At 40.9% G+C, this 25627-nt stretch overlaps 2 protein-coding genes across 3 annotated transcripts in view; both read left to right on the top strand.

Annotated features, from left to right (window-relative positions):
• Positions 1-458: 458 nt before the first annotated feature.
• Positions 459-25203, top strand: LOC307125823 (uncharacterized protein). Its single transcript, XM_079815975.1, has 11 exons — positions 459-1236; positions 2608-4007; positions 13658-14235; positions 14333-14400; positions 14484-14698; positions 14797-15038; positions 15120-15263; positions 20881-21040; positions 21296-21376; positions 23921-23962; positions 24127-25203. Exons 1-11 carry the CDS (start codon positions 1232-1234, stop codon positions 24390-24392), a joined length of 3201 nt encoding a protein of 1066 aa, XP_079672101.1. The 5' UTR covers positions 459-1231; the 3' UTR covers positions 24393-25203.
• sympk (symplekin) overlaps positions 25204-25627 on the top strand; it is a 28116-nt gene continuing 27692 nt past the window's right edge. For both annotated transcript variants that reach the window (XM_079815973.1, XM_079815974.1), the window contains exon 1: positions 25204-25349. The gene's annotated coding sequence lies outside the window, so the exon portion shown is untranslated. The remainder of the gene's footprint in view (positions 25350-25627) is intronic.

The following is a 25627-nucleotide window of genomic DNA, read 5'->3' as shown; positions in this document are numbered from 1 at the left end:
ACATTTAACATAATAAATAAACAATAGTTGCAACTTAATTATTATATATTTAAACATATAGGCCTACAGATTTACGTGCTTATGGTCCGGTCTCCCATCATCGCAGGCTTTGAAGCATGTCAAAATCCAATAAAACTCATAAAAAGCAAAAAATAAATTAATTAATTCTGCTCCATTTCTCTTTTTAAAATCTCCTCACGAACATCCGCTGTCAGTTGTCACACACCTGCTACTGCCCATTCAACGACGCGGACGCTCGGTTCAGTGTTGCCAAGTCTGGAATTGGGAGGCATTTACTGTTGATGTGGTTTGTTTTGTTTGTAGCCTATAGTCCACAGGTGTAAGTTGTCTTTACTTTAGCAATATTTGTAGGCTACTGGGCACTTCGTGCACTTCGAAGGCGTGGCCTGGTCTGGCCTTCGAAGTGCACGGCCTTCGAAGTCCGCACCCTTCACTTTGGGACACAGCTTTTGGGACACAGCTATTGGGACACCCTTCGTAGTGCCGCTGTGACGCAATCGCACTTCAAATGCGGCCTTCAGAGGGTGCAGCCTTCACATTGGGACAGCTTTCGTAGTGCCGCTATGACGCAATCGCACTTCAAATGCGGCCTTCGAAGTGCGCGCCCTTCACTTTGGGACACAGCTACAGCTTCTTGCTACAGCCCATTCAACGACGCTCGGTTCAGTGTTGCCAAGTCTGGAATTGGGAAGCATTTACTGTTGATGTGGGTTGTTTGGATCCTATAGTCCACAGGTGTAAGTTGTCTTTACTTTAGCAATATTTGTACTGGGGCAATTGGAGGGGTTTTGTTGTGCAGACCTGGCAACCCTGTCCCCCGGTTCGCCCTTCATGCACTTCGTGCACTTCGAAGGCGTGGCCTGGTCTGGCCTTAGAAGTGCACGGCCTTCGAAGTGCGCACCCTTCACTTTGGGACACAACTGATGTATCGATGTTCCCTTCTTCCCTACGCCGTTCGTAGTGCCCTTCGAACCGAATATGTTCGCTCCCTTTGGATTGGAATCTCACTTAAGATGGCGGAATACCCTCTAAAGTCCACTTCGCAGTCCACTTAAGTTACGGTCGAATGGAACGCACCCGATGTGTACAGGTTTAATCTCACCTGCCCTAAGCGGAAGAAGCTTAAAACTTATTTGATAACACTCCACCAAAACGTCCCGCTCCATTGGTATTTTCATGATTTGATGCTTATACTGAAGATGTTCTCAAAATGAGGTGGGTTTGTTTGTTGTATTAATGTTGAATCATGTTTTAGGCAGGGCCTTTTCTAGACATTTTGACTTCCTAGGCGAAATCCTTATTTGCACCCCCCAGCCAAATCTTGGTATTACTGGTATTAATTTTAAAACTTATTAACAAATACATACACATACAATTCGAAAATGTTTCCAAATTTACCACAAACTACGTATAAAAGTTTGATAATTCACATGAAAGTAACTAGAATAAATAATGATTCATTGCGGTCTTAGGTAGGCCTACTCAATGATGCTCGAACTTCTTTAATTAAATAACGCGACGCTATGCCCTCTGTATGACACTGCTTGCTTAAACATATAATCCTTCCAGTGTTTTGTTTTTCTCCTTTTAGCGGTACAGTAGGCCTACGTCTCATTCTGGGTCTCCTTGTATATAAGGCATGTAAATCAGGCCAAATATAGAATAATTCCCCATATGCAAAATATATTAATACGTCTTTATTTCCTCACAGTCATTTTACTTTCGAATTTGAATCTACATGTGGATTTATTTAAGAAATTGTATGGCAACATTATGTCAGTAATATATATATATATATATATATATATATATATATATATATATATATATGTATGTTACACTTTATTTTAAGGTGATGTAGTTTCATTGTACTTACTCAAATAAGTAGGCTACTGAGTAATATTAATTAACTACATGTACTCACTATAGAGTTACTGTTAGGGTTTGGTTTAGAGTTAGTTAGTAAATGCATAATTTACTGTTATTACTATAATATGTACATGTAGTAACGTGTAACTACGTCACCTTAAAATAAAATGTTACCAAAAATGCAATATCACTATATAAAGTTTTGTGAGCACTTGTCAACTCCATCAGCTTACAAGTCAACTCTGTCAGACATAAAACCTGAAACCTTTTTTATGCATTTTTTATATATAATTCAATATTTACTTTGTATATTACAAATCTCTGCATTTCAATTTAAATGTATATTTTTGGATTTGTTGCATTTCTAAACTCTTTGGCAATTTTACATGTTGACCACTTTCGAAGGACAGGTTAAATTACACGTGTTTTCCAAGTACAGAGCATGTATTTAAAATAATACTAACAAAATTATTTAAAAATAGAAGCAATGAATCCAGATTTCCTTTAGATGTAACTTTTTAAGTATTTTTATTTTGATTATTTTTTTATTTTTAACATAAAGTGGGCTTTTGTGTGTAGGACATGTTTTGTCCCTTATCTCAAGAATCAGTGACATGGTTCACACTGTGTGTATACTGAGACATACTGCTACAGCACATGACTCTTATAAATAAAATTTGTTTAAGTAATTTGTCTCAGCTTTCCTTCTTTTTTCAGTCTTGAAGGTGTTTTAAAAACCAAACTGCTGCAGCAGGAGTGCCATTTTACGTGGTCTCTAAGAGAAAAAGACTTTGTTCTCTGTGATTTGCTGAATCGTCTGGATGAACAGATTCAGTTGGAATCTGCCGAGGCGAGAGTAACACGAGCGTACAGCAGCTTTGGATTTGTTCAGTATCTCTATGGCAATCATCAGGAAGCACTCGCAAATCTGCAGAAATCAGTGCAGCTTGCAAAGGAACACTACAAAGACAGTGATCAAGTTCTTATTGTTACCTATGGAGACCTTGCCTGGTTGCACTATCATATGAAAGATTTTTCTACATGTCAAGAGTACTTGAAACAGTTAGAGAGTATCCATAGGAAATTCTCTGAAGGAGTCACTCATACTATCGAGGTACTCAGAGAAAAGGCTTGGGTTTTTCTTAAATTCTCTTCCAAATACTACAATGCCGCAAAGGAATGCTTTAGACAGGCCCTTGAAATTAACCCTAATGACAGCGATTTAAATACAGGCTATGCTATTGCCCTGTACCGCACAACTGATGAGACCCTTGACCTTTCAGACTCGCCAACAATAAAACAACTCAAAAGAGCTATAGAGCTTGATCCAGATGATGCTGTACTATTAGTGTTGCTAGCACTGAGAATGCATTATAACAGAGATGATAAAAAGATGCTAAAAAATGCATTGATGATGGTGATTAAGGCGCTGGTGATGTCTCCTGAAAACCCACATGTCATAAGATACGCAGCAAAAAAATTTCGCCAATCAGGAAGTGTGGACGAAGCCATTTCTCTACTGGAAGAAGCCCTGCAGTCTACCTCAAACTCAACCTTTATACACCATCAGCTGGCAATGTGTTACAAAAGCAAAAGAATAACCCTGGAAAAATATAGGACACCTGGAAAAACAGATGTTAAAGAGTCACACGAAATACAGCAATACCGGCAAAAATGCATTGATCATCTGGAGAAGGCGATTTCCCTAAAGCCCTCTTTCGTTATTGCCATGGCAGATTTAGCACTGCATTACGGACAACATGACAGCTTCAAAGCTGAGAGACTTTTTGAAGAAGCATTTAAAATCGCTAATAATCAGAAGCAAGACCTACAGGCAGTTCATTGTTTCTATGGCAAATACCAGCTCTACACCAAAAGATCTGAACAACTGGCCATCTATCATTTCATGCAAGGTCTGAAGCTGCAGCCGGAATCAGAGCAAGGCAATATGTGTGAGGAGAACCTGAAGAAGGTGATTAAACATCGCATTGAAAGGGTGAAAAACCCGAATGACAGCGAGGCGTGTGCTATACAAGGATTCATTCATGAAGTGAAGAGTGAAAAACTCAAGGCTGAAGAGTTTTATGAGAGAGCCCTAACAAATGGGCTTGATTTCGGTAAGTACCTATTTTATTTTATACATTTTTATACTTTTTTTAAAATGTACCATGTAACGTGATGTTTTCCCAATTGTGGCTACCAGTAGGTGCATGATCACAGTCTTCCTGTTGTAAAGTGTTTGGCTTCCTAAGTGAATAGCTTCTAAACAGATCTGCAGATGACATGCTCAGTGTATAGTGTTATATTTATTGAAAAGAAAATTATGGTTTAAACAAATATTCTTGAAAGTCCTGGCACATCCCAACATTTTGATATTTATGTCAGGACTTTGACCTGGTGATTCTACATGGAAACTCTTCTGTTACATCCATTTCTGATCAAATATGTTATATGTACATAGACTAAACCCTCTTTTTTGGAATTTATTTGTTCCTCCAAAAGGTTTTGTTGTTTGCAATGATTTCTTCAGACCAGGGGTAGGCAAGTTCTGTGATTACTAAGGCTATAGGAAGGTGAAGTTTTTTTTAAGGGTTGGAGCTAAACTCTGCAGGACAGCGGCTCTCTAGGACTAAACTTGCCTTTCCTTGCTTCAGACAAACACTGCATACATTTTCAAAAACTATTTTCTCATTCCTGCCGACATATTTGGGCATCTGGTGACCTGAGTTTTATTCCCGGCTCAAGATCCTTTGCCGATCCTATTCCCCTCTCTCTCCGCCCATGCTTTCCTGTCTCATTTGCACTGTCCTGTCTAATAAAGGCACAAAAAAACCAAAAACATAACTTAAAAAACAAAAAAATTTGTCCAGGTCAAATCTGTCAGCAAGGGGTTGCAAAATGGCAGAAATAAAAGCTGGATATATTTGCATGCAGTTTTAATGAAAACAAACTCTGTTACACTTCTTCAGGCTATCTGGAAACCAAAACACAGGAAACAGAACAACACCTATTGTGAAACGTGATCTGACCAAGAAAACAAAAGAAAATAAGCACTGAAAGCTGAATAAATATGCTTTCCATTGATGTATGGTTTGTTAGGATAGGACAATATTTGGCCGAGATACAACTAGGGCTGTACGATTAATCGAAAAATAACCGAAACTGACATTCAGAACCTCTAACCGACCTTTTTTTCAGTCACATCAAGTGCAGTTTGCAGGCACACAGAGATACAGGAGCGGTTATCTGTGTTTTTAGATGGCCAGAATCACTATAGTAACTGCATGTTTTACACAGTTTATACAGGTGCAGTTAATTGCTGTTCTTATAGCCTACGCGCTGACACACACACACAGAGAGAGAGACGGCACGCGCAAGCCCCGAAGCCGCTTTCACTTTCGTGCTCATGAAGTTTGTCAAGTATGCGTTTAAAGGCTTGCTAGTTTCAACATTTAAAGGGATTATGCACTATTCAAAAACAACAATACGGAAAACTTATCCGTTCAGTGCTCAGCTTTTTTCTGTGACACACAGAGCCGAGCCGTGTCGCGTCTCTGACAACGCGCGCGCGCGCCCTGAAGGCAGACCTTTTTCACCTGCGTCCTCACAAAGCTTGTCATTTGTATGTGGTTTAAGCCCTGCCAGTTTGAACATTAAAGCGAGTTTCGACCATCAGATGTGTATTATGTTGAACTAATGCCTGATATATTGTGACAAACGAGCACTCAGACAGAAGCTCGCACAACACGTGAAGATCGCGCGCAGAGGAGCACAGAAACGCAGTGTCAACGCTGTCCTGTGACTAAAGTAAAGTCACTAAAGTAGCTTAGAAACTCAACCGTTATCGGCATACATTTTAATACCTTTGAAGTAAGTACAAACCACAGCTTCATAATGAATAGAGACTGTATGAGTAATTCACACACACAATCACTCTCTCATTAATGCATTCAAATAAATGTAATGTAGGCCTACTGTGCTAATTTATCTGTATCTGATGTACAACAAGCAGAAATCTGCCCTATAGACAATCACAAACTGCTGAAAGTCATTTCCTTCAAGTATTTTAAAATCACAAAGAAATACACTTTTTCATTAGAAAATAAAATCCACCTTTAATAGTTGAAAATATTTACAGCACAAACCTTATCAGTGAACTTACTCAAAAACCTTATGAGGGCAAAAAAAAAAAAAGCTAAATAATCGTTCATTAATCGTAATCGAGGTCAAATGTTCAATGTGTTGTGAATTCTCTTCCTTTAAGTTTAAAGTTGGCTGTGTGTGTGAGGTTTAAGTTATGACTTGCGTAAGTAACGTAGTGCAGCGTTTCCAGCACGTACAGTCTTAGTGTATCTGCCTATTCACTTACTCCAGCGGAGGAGTCAGATCGCGCGCTCTCACTCAGCTGCAGCGTTTATGTGCAAGAGAAAGTTCATGATGAAAAACTACCTCAACTTCACTAATGTGTATATGGTCACATCTTGTACAATAAACAGCCAAATTCAATCTGATGACTCCGACTCCCTGACCAGAGTTCTGTAGCGGTCAATAACATATTCACCAGCATTCAGTGGGGCAATCCCCAACATTGGTCCTTCGAGCCGGATCTATTGACTACTACAGTGATGTCATCAGAAGAGCGATCAACTTCATTCCCTCATGCTGAGACTTCAGACAGACCCTCACGGCAGCGTCGCACACCCAAGCATCTGGAGGAATATCTTCTTGACTATAGCCATCACCGACCTGCCCTTTCCTCCCCACCTACAGCAGAGGTGCCAGCGGAGCAGAGAGGAGCAGCAGCCGCAGTGGGCATAACTAGTCAGTCACGACCAGTCTCCAGTCAGGGTGAGCATCCGGACACAAGTTCATTGGACATGTTGAGCATGAGTTCATTGAGGAAAATCTTGACGTCTATTTCTGAAAAGGAAAGGGATGAGGCTGCCGATATGACTGTGCTTCACAGTAAGCTTAAACAATATGAAAACCGACAGCGTCGGCGCAAAGAGCTGATGGAACATATCACATCGTTCCTGAGGGAGGAAGAAGATGAGGAGGATGATCAAGTTGAAAAGCCTGCTACATCACCACTAAGATCTCATTTAGTAACTCCTTCACATCCACCTCCCTCCAGTCATTCAACCTCTGCATCACAGTCACCTGATGTTGAGTTACTTACCCAGGGACATGCGAGTGCCACACAGATAAGTTCAAGTACACCTGCAGCAGCGGCAGAGCACTTCAACCCTGGTTTTGTGCCAATACAGCCAGTCGCTTCACTCCCTTTGTACTCGCCAATTTCATCTGGGATGTTACCTGGCACCGTAGCCCATGCTACAAGAGCAGAGACTGTGCCATTACGGCTTAATAAACAGTTTTACCCTTATGACGATGCTGGAAATGCCGTTCTGCCTCAGGTGCAGCCGCAGTTAGTAGCTCCCACGCCAACCTACCAGCATCCCAGTGTGCCTTACCTCTACACCACAGTGGCACCTTCTCCACGACAACCTGTCGACACGCTGCCTACACGTTTTTCAATTCCTCATTATACTCCAGTGCCTCCAGTGGTGTCAGTGCCGCAAACCCTGCACAGCGCTTCAGTTCCTGTTGTAAACATGCCCGCCCGTGCAGACAATTCTCTAATGTCATTGAACCAGCCACTGAAGCAACCAGAATACTTTGTGCCTCACCGCTCTTTACATGCTGCTCCCCAGCCAAAGATTCCTGATTTTGTGGATGACAACGAGAGGGAATTTGCTAACCTGAAGTTGGCACTGGACAACCTTCTGGAACCTCATGCAGAGCTAGGTGAAAAATACAAGTACCACATCTTGCTGGAACATCTCAAATTGCCTGAGGCACAGATGATTGGACAGTCTTGTCGCCACCATCCATACCCATATTCAGCAGCTATGCAAGCTCTTCAGTTGCAATATGGTCAACCACACCAGCTGGCTCAGAGCGAAATAGCAGCAATCCTCACAGCACCAGAGGTCAAATCAAATGACGCTCGCAGTTTCCAGAGTTTCGCTCTCCGCGTCCATCTCCTAGTAAGCATGCTGTTGTCTTTGGAGGGGCCCAGAGGGATGAAGTTGAACTGCTGCTCGCATGTAGATCGCTTGCTCAGTAAGCTGCCCAAGTACTTAAGAGATGGCTTCATAGAGTTTCTCCAGTTGCAAGGGAAGCTCAACTCACCAAATATTAACCCATACAACCTACAAGACTTTGCGGGATGGCTCCAAGTCAAAGCTCAGCAACAGAGACTGTCCAGTAGGTTAGTGCAGCGCTACCAATACGAGAAATCTCTAATCAGTCCAAAGGAGAAGACTGTGGTTAAACCTAGAAGCCAAAGTACAGCCTTGTATCATGGTGCAGCATCTACAGAGGCTAAAGCCTACCTCAGTCCTAAGGTGTCTCAGAAGAGAATGCCACCCAAAGTCAACTGTCTCTTCTGTAGCAGCAAAGACCACTACATCACACGATGCAACAGTATCAAAGAACAGTCAGTTGATGAACTTTGCAAATGGATCTCAGAGGGAAAGCGCTGCTGGAAATGTGCTCGTTCCCATGCACCTGAAGTATGCAGCTTGAAGAAACCCTGCAGTGACTGTGGTGGTATCCACCTTCAGGTGCTTCATGGTGTGGCCCGAAGACATGCAACTGAAACATTATCAGATACCTCTGAGAGTCGTATCTACCTCCTACCCTCCATTACATCTGGCAGAGTCCTCCTGAAAGTGGTACCAGTTCTGCTACACCACAAATCAAGGACATTGGAGACATATGCTATATTAGATGACGGAGCACAGCGCACCATGATCCTACCCAATGCCATCCAACAGCTCCAGCTGAAAGGTGAACCTGAGACTCTAGCCCTTCGTACCGTCCGACCTGACACTACGCATCTCAGTGGCTCCAGGGTCACCTTTGAAATCTCCCCAAGAGGTAACCCAGAGAAACGCTATCAAGTGTTTGGAGCATTCACAGCTTCTGGTCTAGATCTGGTGGAACAGTCATACCCTGTTCAGACTCTTCAGAGACGGTATGCACATCTAAGGGGAATTCCGCTACAGCCATTTCACAAGGTACGTCCACTGGTGCTCATAGGTTCAGACCAAGTTCACCTCATTACAGCAGAAGAGCCTATTCGCCAAGGCACCAAAGGGGGTCCAGTAGCAGTCCATACAGCTCTCGGGTGGGCTCTGCAAGGAGCAGTAATGTGCACCACAGACCATTCACCATTGCAGCAATGTTTCTTTCTCTCCACTGCTCACCCAGACGATCTTCTGTACAGAAATGTGGAAAGGCTATGGCAACTGGACGTGCTACCCTTTCACAACGAAAAACTGGTTGTCCGATCTAGACAAGACAAAGAGGCTATACAGCTGCTTGAGTCCCAAACAAAACAAGTCCGTGTAAAGGGTGTACAACGTTACGCCACCCCTCTTTTGTGGAAACAAGGGGCTCTTAAACTCAAAGGCTCCATGCAATCTGTTCTTGCAAATCTGAGGAGCACTGAAAGGAGACTCCAGAAAGATTCTGAAAGGGCCTCAATCTACTCAGGAGAGATTGCCAAGCTTATCGAGGCAGGATACGTAGCCAAGCTCAACCAAAGAGAAGCAGCCCAGACAGAGGAGTCATGGTACCTACCCCACCATCTGGTAAGCCATAACAACAAATCAAGACTGGTTTTCAACTGTTCGTTCACACACCATGGTCTATCTCTTAATGATCAACTCCTGCCAGGTCCTGCACTTGGACCATCACTTTTGGGCGTCCTGCTAAGATTCAGGCAGTATCAGGTGGCTGTAAGTGCAGATATCAAGGGCATGTTCCATCAGGTCCGTCTCCTGCCGAAAGACAAACCCTTTCTCCGTTTCATCTGGAGAGACCTACACAGTGAGAACCCTCCAGATGTATACGAATGGCAGCATCATGCTCACAATTTGGAAGCCAAATATCCAGGGTTGCAAGACATGGTACATCAGAGCTTCTATGTGGACAACTGCCTAACAAGTTTTCCTACTGTGGTGGCAGCCAAACAAACAGTGGACCAACTACGCAGTATGCTAGCAGAAGGAGGGTTTGATCTCAGACAGTGGGCTAGTAGTCACCCAGCCGTGGTCGCTCATCTTCCTGCTGAAGCCCGCTCCTCTGCCACAGAACAGTGGTTAGTTCAAACCCATGTCGACCCAGTGGAGCCCACATTGGGCCTCAGGTGGAACTGTGCAACTGATACTCTTGGCTATCATTACCGGCCCATTGAGCATGCAGCACTGACTATGAGAACAGCCTACCAGGTGCTGGCATCTCAATATGATCCATTGGGGTTCATATTACCGTTCACCACCAGGGCTAAGGTGATCATCCAACAGTTGTGGACTAAAAAGAGAGACTGGGATGACTCGGATCTACCCACAAACCTTCAGGCCTCCTGGATCAACTGGGAAAGCGAGCTTAAACATCTCCGTGCAGTATCCATTCCTCGCTGTTACACACCAGCTTCCACAACTGCAACAGAACAGCACAGTTCCCTCCATGTGTTCTGCGATGCCTCTGAAAGAGCATATGGGGCAGTGGCATATTTGGCAGTTCAAATTGGAAGTGATGTGTATGTTTCCTTCGTAATGGCTAGATCGAGGGTTTCTCCTAAGAGGCAGCAGTCTATACCTCGCCTGGAGCTTTGCGCTGCCTTAGCTGGAGCTCAGCTGGCCAAACTGGTGAAGGAGGAGATGACTCTCTCCATCGGTCAGACAATTCTGTGGACAGACTCCATGACTGTGCTGGAGTGGATTCAGTCAGACTCCTGTCGATATAAAGTGTTCGTGGGAACACGAATCTCCGAGATACAGGAATTAACAGACCACAGATCATGGAGGTATGTAAATACGCAGGAGAACCCAGCTGATGACATAACTAGAGGTACATCCCTCCAAAGTTTGGCTGAGCCTTGTCGATGGAGTCAAGGGCCTCCATTCTTGAAACAGAGCCCAGAGCACTGGCCTAAGAAACCTGAAGTTGCACAGTCAGAGGGAGTCTCTGAACAGAAAGGCTTCTCCTGCTACTGCTTAATGGCACAGGAAACTGCTTCCAACCTCCCTGATGCCACACAATTCAGCACATGGCGTGAACTAGTGGAGACAACTCAACAAAACAGTCAAGGCGCGTCCACATCAAACTCCACAAACAGTGAGCCTGTGACCAGTAGAGAAGCTGAAGCTGTTCTGCTTAGAGCATGCCAACTTCAGAGTTTTCCCGAAGAAGTTGCTGCCCTCAAGGCGCAGAAACCAGTTCCTGCACATAGCCGGTTAGTCAGTCTTGCTCCGGAATGGGATCCACTGACTAACATGATTAGAGTTGGGGGCCGTTTAAGGAGGCTGGAAAACTTAGACCCAGAGCAAATCCATCCCATTGTGCTAGACCCAAGACACGCAGTAACAAAGCTCCTTATCAAAGAGTTTGATGAGCGACTGCTACACCCAGGAGCAGAGAGAGTCTATGCTGAGATACGAAGACAGTACTGGATTCTCAGAGGACGCCAGGCTATAAAGCACCATCAACTTCTTTGTCTGGCCTGTCAGCGCTGGAGAGCACAGCCAAAAGTTCCCCAAATGGCAGATTTGCCATCAGAACGCCTCCGACTGCTCTGTCCACCTTTCTACTCCACCGGCGTTGATTGCTTTGGCCCATACCAGGTCAAAATAGGAAGGCGGAATGAGAAACGCTGGGGTCTGATCTTCAAATGTCTCACAACTAGGGCAGTTCACACTGAGCTCCTCAATTCGATGGATGCAGATGCTTTCCTTCTTGCACTCCGCCGGTTCATAGCCAGAAGGGGTAAACCACACGAAATTCGTTCTGATTGCGGCACCAACTTCCGCGGAGCTGACAGAGAATTACGGGAAGCTTTCTCAATGATGGAGCCAGAGCTCAAGACTCAGCTTTCAAAATATCAGATTAGCTTCAAGTTTAATCCCCCCGGGGCTCCACACTTTGGCGGAATATGGGAACGTGAAGTCCGTTCCATAAAGAATGCTCTCCAGGTAGCTGTCGGAACCCAAGCTGTCACAGAGGATGTCCTGTCCACCGTCCTAGTGGAGGTGGAGGGAATTCTTAATTCAAAACCACTTGGATATGTGTCAACAGACGTCGCTGACATTGATCCTATCACTCCAAATATTCTCCTTATGGGGCGGCGGGATGCATCACTTCCTCAGGTGGCATACACTTTAGGAGATATGGGGCGGCGAAGATGGCGTCACTGCCAGAATATGGTGGACCAATTCTGGATACAGTTCACGAGAAACTACCTGCCTACTCTCCAGACTCGACAGAAGTGGCAAAAATCATCAGAAAATCTGGAAGCAGACTCTGTTGTATTGATCGTAGATCCCCAACTCGCAAGAGCTCAGTGGCCCATAGGCAGAGTTCGAAAGACATTGCCTAGTAGTGACGGATGTGTGCGGACTGCTGAAATTGTCATTGATGGTAAAACTTACCTCAGACCAGTTGCCCGGCTGATAAAGTTGCCAACATTAGAAGGGAACACTACAGACCTTTAGAGAATTCCTTTGATTACCCATTTGCTGTTCAAATGTGGGGGCGGCTGTTGTGAATTCTCTTCCTTTAAGTTTAAAGTTGGCTGTGTGTGTGAGGTTTAAGTTATGACTTGCGTAAGTAACGTAGTGCAGCGTTTCCACCACGTACAGTCTTAGTGTATCTGCCTATTCACTTACTCCAGTGGAGGAGTCAGATCGCGCGCTCTCACTCAGCTGCAGCGTTTATGTGCAAGAGAAAGTTCATGATGAAAAACTACCTCAACTTCACTAATGTGTATATGGTCACATCTTGTACAATAAACAGCCAAATTCAATCTGATGACTCCGACTCCCTGACCAGAGTTCTGTAGCGGTCAATAACATATTCACCAGCATTCAGTGGGGCAATCCCCAACACAATGAATCGAGGTTTTTATTTTTGGTCAAATCGTTACAGCCCTAGATACAACTATTTGCAATTCTGAAATCTGAGGGTGCAAAAAAATCGAAATAAATCTTAATATCCTAACTATTTATGGCATAAAAGAAACATTGATAATTTTGACCCATACAATGTATTGTTGGCAGTTGCCACAAATATACCTGTGCGAGACTGGTTTTGTGGTTCAGGATCACATATGCAGAGATAACGAAGTAGTTAACTAGACACAGGTCCTGGGTCCTGTCCCAAATGGCACCCTAAACCCTTGCAGTCTTCCTATGAGGCCACACTTTCACGACGTAACGCCCCTTTGACTGTTGGGAAGAGATCCGCTTTGGAACCTGCACCAGTTGGGGACCGCAAAGGGGGCGCATGGGACCTAAACTAACCGTTACAAAATCCATGTCAAACCTAAACAAATTACTAATTTAAAGAAGCCATTGTTCTGAATCATAGTTCAGTATTAATTATTGCTAAATCCATTTATTCAAGCTCCATAGAAAACAAAGGCACTGTAAAATACATTGTTTAATAAGACTCACCTATTAATGAGTTATTCATTACTTTTGTTACATTTTAGGAGTCATTAATGAAAAAATCAAAAGAAGTGTTTTAAAATAAACAAAGCATTATCACTCTTTTCACTCTTCTATGCCAATTTAATGTAATTTAGGCATTGATATTAACATTGTCATGTTTTATGATACCATCTGTAGTTGTTTGTCATTGGTCATATCTCCTAGATGAGGAATTAATAGAGATTTTTTTTATCTTTTTTCTTAAATAGGTGAAAGCTGTCTTTTTAGAGAGACAAGGATTTGGCTCATGAGTTTGAGTGAAACAGAAAAATCTGTTCTAAACCTGATTTTTGATGGAGGAAGTTGTGAGGAAATTGGCAGCGGTAGGCTTAAGATTTTCAAAGGTTCAATGAACAAGAAGATTGTGAACTTGGTTGATATTGATATTTGCAATGCCAAGAGGATTCTTCGATGGGAAAGACTGACTCCTGGGCCTCATGCCATTCTGCTTGCAATTTGTCTGCATGATGGCCAATTCACAGACCAGACCAAAGAGATTCTTGAAAATTTAGAGTTTCTTGGAGAGAAATTTTGGAATCATGTCATTGTAGTATTTACAGAGGGAGACTGTAGTATAAATACATACACTGGAGCTCAGAGAAGCGTATTGGAGTGGCTTCGTGAAAAATGTGGACACAAAACCTACATCTGTGGCTCTGAACCAACTACAGAAAGGATAAAGCTTTCTAAGAGGATACAGAGGATGATCCGGGGAAATAATTCAATGCATCTGGTATTACCAGAAATCTCAGATGGAGATTCTCAGTCCCCTTCAGACATTTTAAGGGCAAGTCATTGCTTCATTTCTTTTAAAATGGTTTTATAATTACTTGTGTATTTGACAATACAATTACAATGCACTTAAAACACTTTTTTTTACACAGAAGCTAGATGTAAAAGATGATTTGTTCACTCCTGAGGTCATCTTACAGGATGGGCAAAGCAAATACAGGTACTGTACTATATTAACAAACAGGTGAAGTAAGCTATTGAGTGTATCAGTTTGCATTAATTGATGATATTTCTTTGAAATAGGTTACAGAGCAGCCATGCAGGCTGGTTCCATTGTGAGATTACAAAGCTTGGTTTTAACATGAAGGGGGACGGGGAGGTGTTGTACAGCACTGTTCTTCAGGACATCGACTGTCCAGTCCCTGCCAACCATTACCAAGCAGGACCCCTGTATGATATCACATGTGTTCAGGGTGAGCTGTCTCAACTCAGCCTACCTCACTGCGAGACCTCCATTGGTGAGTTGGCAATCGAATGAACATTATGAGAGATACTGAATTAAGTGCCAAAAAAAAACTTTTTTTTTTTTTTTGTGAAATGTTTCTTTTTTCCCCAGAGGATGCCTATCACTTCATGTCCGTTATACATTACTCTAATCAGATTGTTGATATTCTGAAGCCTCAGAATATCACAAGCACACATGTTACAGTGAGCATCCCAGGAACATCAAAGTTTTTACTTTCGAAACTACAAAACTGGTTTACAGGTCAGTCACTTGGCCAAGTGATGCTGTTCTACATAAAGGAATCACATAGGCTGCATGTGTTTCTACAACCACGCAATGTGGACCCCGAAGAAGTATGTTTTTGTGTTAATTTTTCACCTTATTTTGACTGACTTTATTTACATAACATTTTCTCTGGGTTTTTTTTTTTTTAGGTGAGAAAATGTAAAAAAGATTATACACAAATCCAAACAGCTTGTGAATGCATGCTCACATATAATTGTGAGTACAGCATGTCCTGTGATCCTGTTGAGGAATATGAACTTTCAGAGAGGCCAGTATCAATGATACAACCGCCGGTCAGTATGGTTTAGAATAAGAGTAAACATGACCAAGATTTAATTATCAACTGATGTGAGAATTCTTAAAGCATGCATTTTGTTTCTCTTTAACATTTTCTAATGAATCATGGGGGAATCATGTATCAAATAGTTTATATACAACCCTATTTCCAGAAAATTTGGGACGTCATATAAAATGCAGTACACTCAAGAATCGGTCATTCTCTTTAACCTTTATTTAATGGACAAAAAAAAAAAAAAAAATATATATATATATATATATATATATATATATATATATATATATATATATATATATATATATATATATATATATATATATATATATATATTGTTTGATGGCTACAACACACTCCAAAAAAGTTGTGACAGAGGCAAAATAAAAGTGAAAAGATTATAGAGTATCCAAGTTAAACTCTTTTGAAAGAGTCCACAGTTGGCAGGTATCGTGATTTAGAGTAAAAGGAGTATCTCAGTCTTTGCTAGCAAAGAGGGGTTATAGCTCACCACTTTGTGCCAAACATCATGAGAGAATTCTCAAACAATTCAAAAATCACATTTCTCAATGCAAGATTGCAAAGTATTTAGGTTTCACCATCTACCATACGTAATATTATGGAAAGATTCAGGGTATACAGAGAAACCCCAGTACGTGTAGGGCCGAGGCAGGAAGCCTCAGTTAAATGTGCGTGACCTTTGAGCTCTCAGATGGCATTACATGAGAAACCGTCATGCTGCTGTGTTAAATACAGCCACATGGGCTCGGGAGTTCTTTGCAAAACTGTTGTCACTTAACAGTCTGCCGCTGCATCAGGAATGCAACTCAAATCTCTATTACACAGGGAGAAAGCTATACATTTGTTAAATTGAGCGCTATTACTAATTAGGTCCGTGTACGTTTTGATCGTTTGATTTGCTATTTGAAATGAAATAAGCAGAAATGAGAAAATGGCTCCTTTATTCGTTTTTTCGTTTAAAAAAAACGAAAAAACGAGATTTCGGCTTGATTTTTCGTTTCTCGTTTCACGGGTAAAAAACGGATGACTTCAAAATTCGTTTTCCACATGTGGGCGGTCATGAGACGCTCCTTTCCGCTGATTGGTCAAGCAAATCTGAGCATGTGACGTCATCAGCCCTTCCCCAGTTCTGTGTAACAAAATAATAGTCTTCTTAAATTGTTAACAATCAGAGAAAGTAGGGCTGCACGATATGAGGAAAAGCTGCGATGTGCGATAACATTGTTTAATATTGCGATGACGATATGACTTGCGATAAATATTCAAATGTGAATATAGCTATACTGTTCCCATGTCTTAGTGCTTTAATAGGTCCTGTTCAGTGTTGGGCAGTAACGGAATATGTGTACCGGCATCACGTATTCAGAATACTATGAGTAACTGTATTCCGTTACAGTTACAATTTAAATAGTTGTATTTAGAATACAGTACATTGTTGAAATCAATGGATAACATTAACGATACTTCTCTGTTTCATGAGTTTATTTACTCTCTAAATAAATTAAGGCAACTCAATGCATCTCTCAGAACGCCCCAATATGAAAACGAAAAGAAATGTACGGTTTGCGTGATCAGTCACAATGGAGTCGGAGAGGAGCAGCGGGAGCTAGAGGTAGAGATGGAGCCAGAACAGAGCCAGGGCAAGAAAGCGTTTCTATCTTGGAAATTCAAACAGCATTTCATATTAAAGAAAAAAAGAGAAGGGAGAATGAAATAAGCCTATAACACGGCAGTGCAACTGTGCGGTGGCGGATACACACGCACGCATGCCTAGGCCAATATATATTTTTAGCCTATATTATATATATAAATTCGTTAGGCTATATATTCGTTAAATATATTATTCGTTTATATTTTTTATTTTCAAAATGTAGGCTATTTTATTGAGATTGAGGTGTATATATATGTATATATATCTCAATTAAGTAGCCTACATTTTGAAAATAAAAAATATAAGGCTCAAACATGCGTGTTTATTTTAGTAGGCCAACTTCCGTCAGTGAAACAACATAGCCTACTACAGCCTGTAAAACATTTAAATAAATAACTGTAAATAATCGAAATATAAATAATATAAGTTAAATATTAGTTAAAGAAAAAAATCGTTTATATTTCCCCATAGACGTGCGTCATATGCCTTTGCGCTGAAAGGGATGACACGAGCAGGAAAGAAGCATCGTTTTCTAATATCTTCATGTTTCCTTCTGATGTTCCAAAACTGATAGGCTACTTGTAGTAAAATGTGAAGAACGAAATTATCTTCCACAAGGTCAAGAACGTAGGCTTTGTTTGATTATGCGCTGTGAGAGAAAGCGAAACAAAAAATCTCCGGCGTGTATGAAATGCGCTATACACAAAATCTTGACCAAGTCTAATAGCAAGCACAAACTGTGCTAAATAAAGTAAAGTTTGAAGTAAAATGTATCTGTCCTACCTTTTCTACTTTACCACAGTAAATGATGAGAATATAGCCTACTCCCAAATAAATCAAACAAGGAAGAAATGTTTAATCCCCTGTGAGAGACGTAAATGAGGATTTGGGAAAATAAATAAGAGATTCCATGTCCAGTAGAATAAAATGGAGTAAGCCTATTGTTAAATTCGTGGAAAATCGTGTGACCAGATGGCAAAACGCAAGCAAACTTAAATTTGGCTCACCACATAAAGCCTCGATCGGCATGAATCCATATGGCTGTGATGTAACATTTAACTGCGAACCTATTATTTATATTATTTATTTGTAAATAAAACGTTGTGCTTCACTCGTGTCATAATATTCACGTAAAACAGCTTCACAAAAAAAAAAAAAAAAAAAAACAGTATTTTGGCCGACCACCGCAGGTGCTCCTGCTTAGTTGACGTGCAACGGCTCTTGGGCTAGTAAATCAGCGCATAGGAGAATGTTCTCCTATGCGCTGATTTATAGCCCAAGAGCCGTTGGCCCCGTTTGACGTTAGCTAAATATTTTATAATATATGTTTAGGATTTGATGGCCGCATTCCTACACTTATAAAACGCAATTCAATGTGGAAGTAATCCAAGTATTCATAATACGTTACTCAGATTGGCGAATGTAATAAACTGTATTCCCTTTTTCATCGTGTCAGGCTGTCTGTTGCGATATGTTCATCGCGCGAGTTCATATCGCGATGACGATGAAAATTCGATGTATCGTTCAGCCCTAAGAGAAAGGTTCGCTCTTTGAACACTGTTACGACCCTCCTTTGGCTGTTAACAATCTAGGGATTGAGAAGGGGACCCTAACCCTAACCCCTAACCCAGTTCTGGATACCACCAGTAATGACAACTGTGTGCGCGATGAGAAAAACGAGACCACACAAATAACGGCGATTAAACAATTATTTAATAAATATAGAAACCAATAATTAACCACCAATGAATAAACTCATAATGAATATAAAGAAAGACATATATACATAAAAATAGGATCTGGGGAGAACAAAGGGAAAACTGGATTGTGCCAAAGAAATAAAAATAATATAATCAAAAGAGTCTTGCTAAACGGTTTCAAACTAATCCTAAACTAAGAAAAGAAAGAAAAGAAAAAGTCTTCAGCGTCTGTGACGTCTTAAACTTCCCTACACTACCTATCAAACAGAAAAGTACAGAGTGTGGCACAGACCCACTAACCTAGTGTGTCTAAACAATCAACGTTCCTGAGTGTGCCCATGTATGTCAGGTGACATTTTATCTAGCCCCTTTTCTCCATCCAGATTAGCTTCGCTTTAAATGCCAGACTTCAAATCTCTCACATGAGAAGTTTTAAAGGGTAACTTAAGGCACTCAACATGACAAAAAGCAAAATGGCAACACACAAACTAAGTTCAAACAAAGAGAACAGAAACAAACGTAACACAACAGAATCAGAACAAAAAGCAGTCTCTCTCGCGGTGCGACAGCGCATTCCACAGGTGTTGATCATCGGATGAGATGAGGAGAACGCCTTCAAACTAGCACAGCCAATCACGTCATCGGGAATGATTGACAGGTCCGACAGCCAATCAGCACGCCACCTGTTAAAGTGACAGTGCAAGAGACAGAAAGGAACCTCACAGAAAACTGGAAAACCCTAGCCTGACGTCGTCATACTCAATTCTAGTCAGAATATGGCTGCGTCCCAATTCGCCTACTTATACTACGTCCTAAAAGTATGTACTCTTTTTGTGAAGAAAAAGTACATACTTTTGAGTGTGTAGCAGAAGAGTATGCAAGCTTTGGGACTCTGTTACGTGCGTCCCGTGGCCGTTTAAACTGTCAATCATCGTCACAGTTAAAATCCCCCACTTTCAATTTAATTTCCTACCGTATCGGAGAGAAATGTAGTCGCTCGTTGATCTGCCTTTCGTGGGTCTTTAGACTCCTCTCGTGTGTTTGCAAAGTTAATGGCCAAACGTATCATTACAAAAGTTCTCAATGCTGCTGCAGGTGAAATATAATGTGGATAATATTGAATAAATATATTTTCGTCAGGTTAAATACTGATAATTGCTCACTCAAACCACTTTATCTAACCCTCTCCACTTAACCGCCAGACTAGCGTAACAGTCATGTTTGTAGTTTTTTAACACTTTTTATCCGCGTTTGTAGTTCTAATTGAATCCTCGTCCATCTCGCAATGGGTTGTGGGCAATATCAGCCGTTAGAGTGCGCATCGATCTGCACTTCGGTGTCTGACCGGAAATAGTAGACCATCCGGGAATCTTTGGAATACTCTTTTCAACATACTACGATTTGGGACATACTAATTCTTTTTTCGAATACTATTTAGTACGGATAGTATGCGAATTGGGACGCAGCATATGAGTCTGATACTGCTCCGTTGGGCTGTGATTATGGGGCGTGTTTCAACCGAACCAGGAAAGACCTCAATTGGATAGACCTACAACCAATCAGAGCAACAAAGCGACGCATAACGTTAGTTGTCAAATGTCAACAGAACTCAACTGCACTGTGTTGCCATGTCCTTGGGTTGAAGCGACCCCAATTATGTGATATACAGACCCAGGAATGCGATTTTTAGCTGCTAGCCCTGCCAACATAACGCATATTTTACCCCCCAAATGCCTTTTTTCCCGGAGAAAGCGCCTTTGATGACGTGATTACGTTAATGTTGATCATCTGTCCATCATCGTCTAAAGCCCGCCCTGACAATTTCATTGGTCCGAACAGTTTCTGTTCGGGCATAATTACTTCTCTATGGATCAAGTCCAGACCGAACTGCCCGAGTAAAAATGTTGTGGGCGGGGCTAAGTTCGGCTGGCATCCAGGCTAGGAAAACCCCCCAAAATACTCCAAACGTCTCTGGGGACGTAACAAACACAATAATAAGCATTTTCAAAAACTGGGTACACTAAGATAATTCAAGGATTTATATGAAATTATATGATCAATACGTTATGAATACATGTGTTTATTTCGCTTTAACTCATCACCTGCTCCTTTAAAACCTGTTTATGCATTGTGTCAACTTAAAGAAAATTATACATTTAGCAGTAACAAACAGTTTTTCTAACATTTAATTTTGTTACAGTGCCTTTCAATCTGTGAACTCATTATCCCTCTCTTTCCTTTGTAAGTCCACAAAACTTCGTTGCACTGAGCAGTGGAAACATTTCTATCCGACATTTGATATAAAGTTACCAAATGGCGTGATGAATGTGGGATTATGCCTCAAAAAGAAAAAACACAAGAAAGGAGAGGGTAAAGTTGAGTGGAGTCTTGACATACCACTGGCAGGTAAATAAGACCCTTTACTGTTTGTGTGTTACCGGAATTGTAGAAAGGTTTAGAAAGTAAATAACTGACAGTAATTACAATCAAAGACATTGGATACTGTTTATATGTTCAATATACATGTTAGACTGTAACAATATGAGCTCTGCATAATGTAAAGTCTGCATGAATTGTTTAATGATTTTACTGATCATTTCAATTTACGGTAAATCTATGAAGAGTAGAAAATGAAGACATTATCAACTTTTTATCTTACAGACTATACAGCCAGTGCCGCGGGAAGTATCGATGCTGAGGGTGCTGCAGCCCCCCCTGGTGTGGAGCCCATTAAAAAATTAGGTGGGTTAAAGTCCCAGTGAACTGGATGTTGCAACCGACTTTACTTCAGTGTTGTGATGTATTTCCAAGTGAAATGGAATATTGAATAGAGGGTTTTATTGAGGGACTATTGAATCGTTTTATACACTCATAGCAGATTGACAGTTGGAGGGCATGTGGTGTTCACTGCAGAGCCAAATGACGTCCAGCTCCACCTTTGTGAACATCAAATGGTTGGAAGGATAGAGTTATGGGAGTTACCCATTATGCCTGAATTATATTCAGAGAGGGGGAGATGGGAGTGGTTAAAGGTATTCAGACCAAGCCGTCAAACTACATACGTATTTGATACATCAGAAAAGCAGAACTTAATATTTGGTACAGAAACCTTTGTTTGCAATTACAGAGATCATACATTTCCTGTAGTTCTTGACCAGGTTTGCACACACTGCAGCAGGGATTTGGGCCCACTCATACAGACCTTCTCCAGATCCTTCAGGTTTCGGGGCTGTCGCTGGGCAATACGGACTTTCAGCTCCCTCCAAAGATTTTCTATTCTATTGGGTTCAGGTCTGGATACTGGCTAGGCCACTCCAGGACCTTGCAATGCTTCTTACGGAGCCACTCCTTAGTTGCCGTGGCTGTGTGTTTTGGGTCGTTGTCATGCTGGAAGACCCAGCCACGACCCATCTTCAATGCTCTTACTGAGGGAAGGAGGTTGTTGGCCAAGATCTCGCGATACATGGCCCCATCCATCCTCCCCTCGATACGGTGCAGTTGTTCTGTCCCCTTTGCAGAAAAGCATCCCCAAAGAATGATGTTTCTACCTCCATGCTTCACGGTTGGGATGGTGTTCTTGGGGTTGTACTCATCCTTCTTCTTCCTCCAAACACGGCGAGTGGAGTTTAGACCAAAAAAGCTCTCTTTTTGTCTCATCAGACCACATGACCTTCTCCCATTCCTCCTCTGGATCATCCAGATGCTCATTGGCTAACTTCAGACGGGCCTGGACATGCGCTGGCTTGAGCAGGGGGACCTTACGTGCGCTGCAGGATTTGAATCCATGACGGCGTAGTGTGTTACTAATGGTTTTCTTTGAGACTGTGGTCCCAGCTCTCTTCAGGTCATTGACAAGGTCCTGCCGTGTAGTTCTGGGCTGATCCCTCCCCTTCCTCATGATCATTGATGCCCCACGAGGTGAGATCTTGCATGGTGCCCCTGACCGAGGGAGATTGACCGTCATCTTGAACTTCTTCCATTTTCTAATAATTGCGTCAACAGTTGTTGCCTTCTCACCAAGCTGCTTGCCTGTTGTTCTACACTCTAAAAAAAAAAAGGTTCTATATTGCACCAAAAATGGTTCTTGGCTCGTAATCATAGGGGAACCTTTTTTAGTGCTATATAGCACCAATTTTGGTGCTTCAGTGGTTCTTCAGCGGTTCTTCAGAGGTTCTTCAGCGGTTCTTCAGAGGTTCTTCACCGGTTCTTCACCGGTTCTTTGACTAAGGTGCTATATAGCACCTCTGAAGAACCGCTGAAGAACCACTGAAGCACCAAAATTGGTGCTATATAGCACTAAAAAAGGTTCCCCTATGATTACGAGCCTTTTTTTTTAGAGTGAGCCCATCCCAGCCTTGTGCAGGTCTACAATTTTATACCTGATGTCCTTACACAGCTCTCTGGTCTTGACCATTGTGGAGAGGTTGGAGTCTGTTTGATTGAGTGTGTGGACAGTTGTCTTTTATACAGGTAACGCGTTCAAACAGGTGCAGTTAATACAGGTAATGAGTGGAGAACAGGAGGGCTTAAAAAATCTAACAGGTCTGTGAGAGCAGGAATCTTACTGGTTGGTAGGCGATCAAATACTTAATGTCATGCAATAAAATGAAAATTAATTATTTAAAAATCATGCAATGGGATTTTCTGGATTTTTGTTTTAGATTCCGTCTCTCACAGTTGATGATTACGTATAAAAAAATTACAGACTTCTACATGCTTTATAAGTGGGCAAACCTGCAAAATCGGCAGTGTATCAAATACTTGTTCTCCCCACTGTAGCAGGTGAATTTACGCACATAATTTGCATATGCGCATATACTAAATGAAGCAAGGGTGTAGAGTTACATTCAAGCTATTTTAAGGAATGAAGAAATATTTTTACAGGAAAAAACATTTCAATATGTCTTTTTTGGTGATCAAAGATGAGTTTTAAGGGATAAAATAAATTGACTACAGGGGGAACATCAAACGTTTATTAACAAAAATTAATATTGGTTAAATTAAAGATGGTGCGTTGCAACCACTGATCTATATAGAGATTATTACTGGTATACATTGTACAGATCAGTGGTTGTAATACAAAATATCTTTGGATTTTCCCTGTACTTTAAAATGAACACTTTTGTGTGTTACACGCACAGCTCTTACTATACGGCAGTTACACTCACCCACCTAAACCTCACTCCCATCCGGGTCACAGCAACAAATGTATTTATATTTTATGTTTATATACCAATGGGATTTATATTTATGCTCTAAAAAGTTTTCCAACTTTTTATCTTACAGATACAGCAGAAAACAGCGGATTGAACCTATCTGATAAGCAGCGTAAGCACATACATTTAACACAATCTTATAGCCATTTTATTTGAATCAGCCTGGTAGACCTATGGCTGTTTTTGAATTGCAGCGAAACAAATTATTCGCTTTTTTCTATCTCACAATCATTTGAATGTACTATATTATTAATAATTGTTGACTACATTCTACAGGTGTTTCCTTTCTGAAAAACAATAGAAAAGCACTCATCCAAAGGGTGAGAAATGTTAATGCTATTTTAGATGACCTTGTTGATATCATTTCAAGCGAACTGTTAAGTGAAATCAAAGCAATGCCAACACCTCAGAGTAAAATGAGGAGCATCTTCGAGATCATCGAAAAACAAGGTTTTTTGTCACAACTGATATTTTTCAACTCCCTTTACAAAGCCGAAAATGCTCTTATAGAAGACATAAAAAAAAGACCAGAAAACCACTAAGGCAACAAATGCATGTGAGATGACCAACAGAGAAACTGAACAGAATCTTTTTGTAATTTTGTCAAAGAATTGTTATATTGTCATTGATCAGTGAACCTGACAGTCTTTTAATATTTTGATGTGTAATGCTTTACTGTGTAATGTGATAATAGATTGTGTGATGATGGGTTTGTCCAATACAATCACCTGTATATAATTGTAAAATAAGTAATTCATTTTAAATTTAGAAATAGAATATCTCTTATCTATTTGGCTTGAATATAAGAAGTGCTGTAGATTCTTTAAATGATAAATGTTGAAGACTCATATGTAGCCTATCAAGTTTAAATAATGATGTGTAAACTGCTGAGAATGTGTTTTTTTTAATAAGCAATTTGGTTCTGATATTTGCATTAATATTTGTAATGGAAACAAAGACAACTGATCTAACTGAAGAAAAAAAAATTGTTGATAATATTGCTGATTTTTAATTCATAAATGCAGATGCTTGATGGCTGTCCCACTGTATTCTGAGGTCCTCAAGCCAATAACTAATATTATGTTATTTTAGACAAAAATTTTACCCATTTGTTTATTTGTGGGTTTTACCCATTTGTGTATTTTCTAACCTTTTTTGTAATCGTTGTTAGGCCTATATAATCCGTTATCATTGAATTTGTTCTCAGTCTGTCGTCACGTGTTTTTTGTAGTATTGTCACAATATTTGGATGCGGGATTAAAACGACGACAACCACAACTCTATTTCCAGTGTTACCGGTATGTTCAATGCAATAAAAAAACTCAATTTCCCATGAACCTCACTTTCACGTTCACCCCCGGAAGTAGATTATTCTCTTAGCATGGCGCAAATCAATACTTTTCTATAATAATTGCTATGAATGGTGAATTTGCAACTAAGTGAATTATACGAACATGTAATTCCACCGTGAGAAGTTATCAAAAGAAGGTCTGAGTAAGGTAAAATACGTTTTGTGCTTTTTAACTGTTTTCATGCCTACAAGATTGCTTAGCGTCAGTGCTAACCGACAGGTTTTAACTCAGAATTTTAATTTCCCACATTTTATAGAATTTAAAAGGATTTCTCTTGAGTAAGTTTGACTTCTCTGTGATACTCATTTGCTAAAGGTACTATTTTATGACAGCCCGGAAGCCTGTTTTATAAGATTAAGTTATCTAGCTACTGTTAGCCTAATTCTTTATGAGAAGTCAACTAGCTTTTTTTCATTCATTTTCAA

The sequence above is a fragment of the Gobio gobio genome (genome assembly GCF_949357685.1).
Source record: "Gobio gobio genome assembly, chromosome: 4".
Taxonomy (NCBI): domain Eukaryota; kingdom Metazoa; phylum Chordata; class Actinopteri; order Cypriniformes; family Gobionidae; genus Gobio; species Gobio gobio.
The sequence above is the reverse complement of the archived record's forward strand: the minus strand, read 5'-3'. Positions and strand labels throughout refer to the sequence as shown.

Bases quoted from the DNA above. Each gene is read 5' to 3' on its own strand.
- LOC307125823 (XM_079815975.1), top strand. The intron at 15,039-15,119 runs GTATGTTTTTGT...TTTTTTTTTTAG, and splicing joins GCAATGTGGACCCCGAAGAA to GTGAGAAAATGTAAAAAAGA. The intron at 15,264-20,880 runs GTCAGTATGGTT...TTCCTTTGTAAG, and splicing joins TATCAATGATACAACCGCCG to TCCACAAAACTTCGTTGCAC.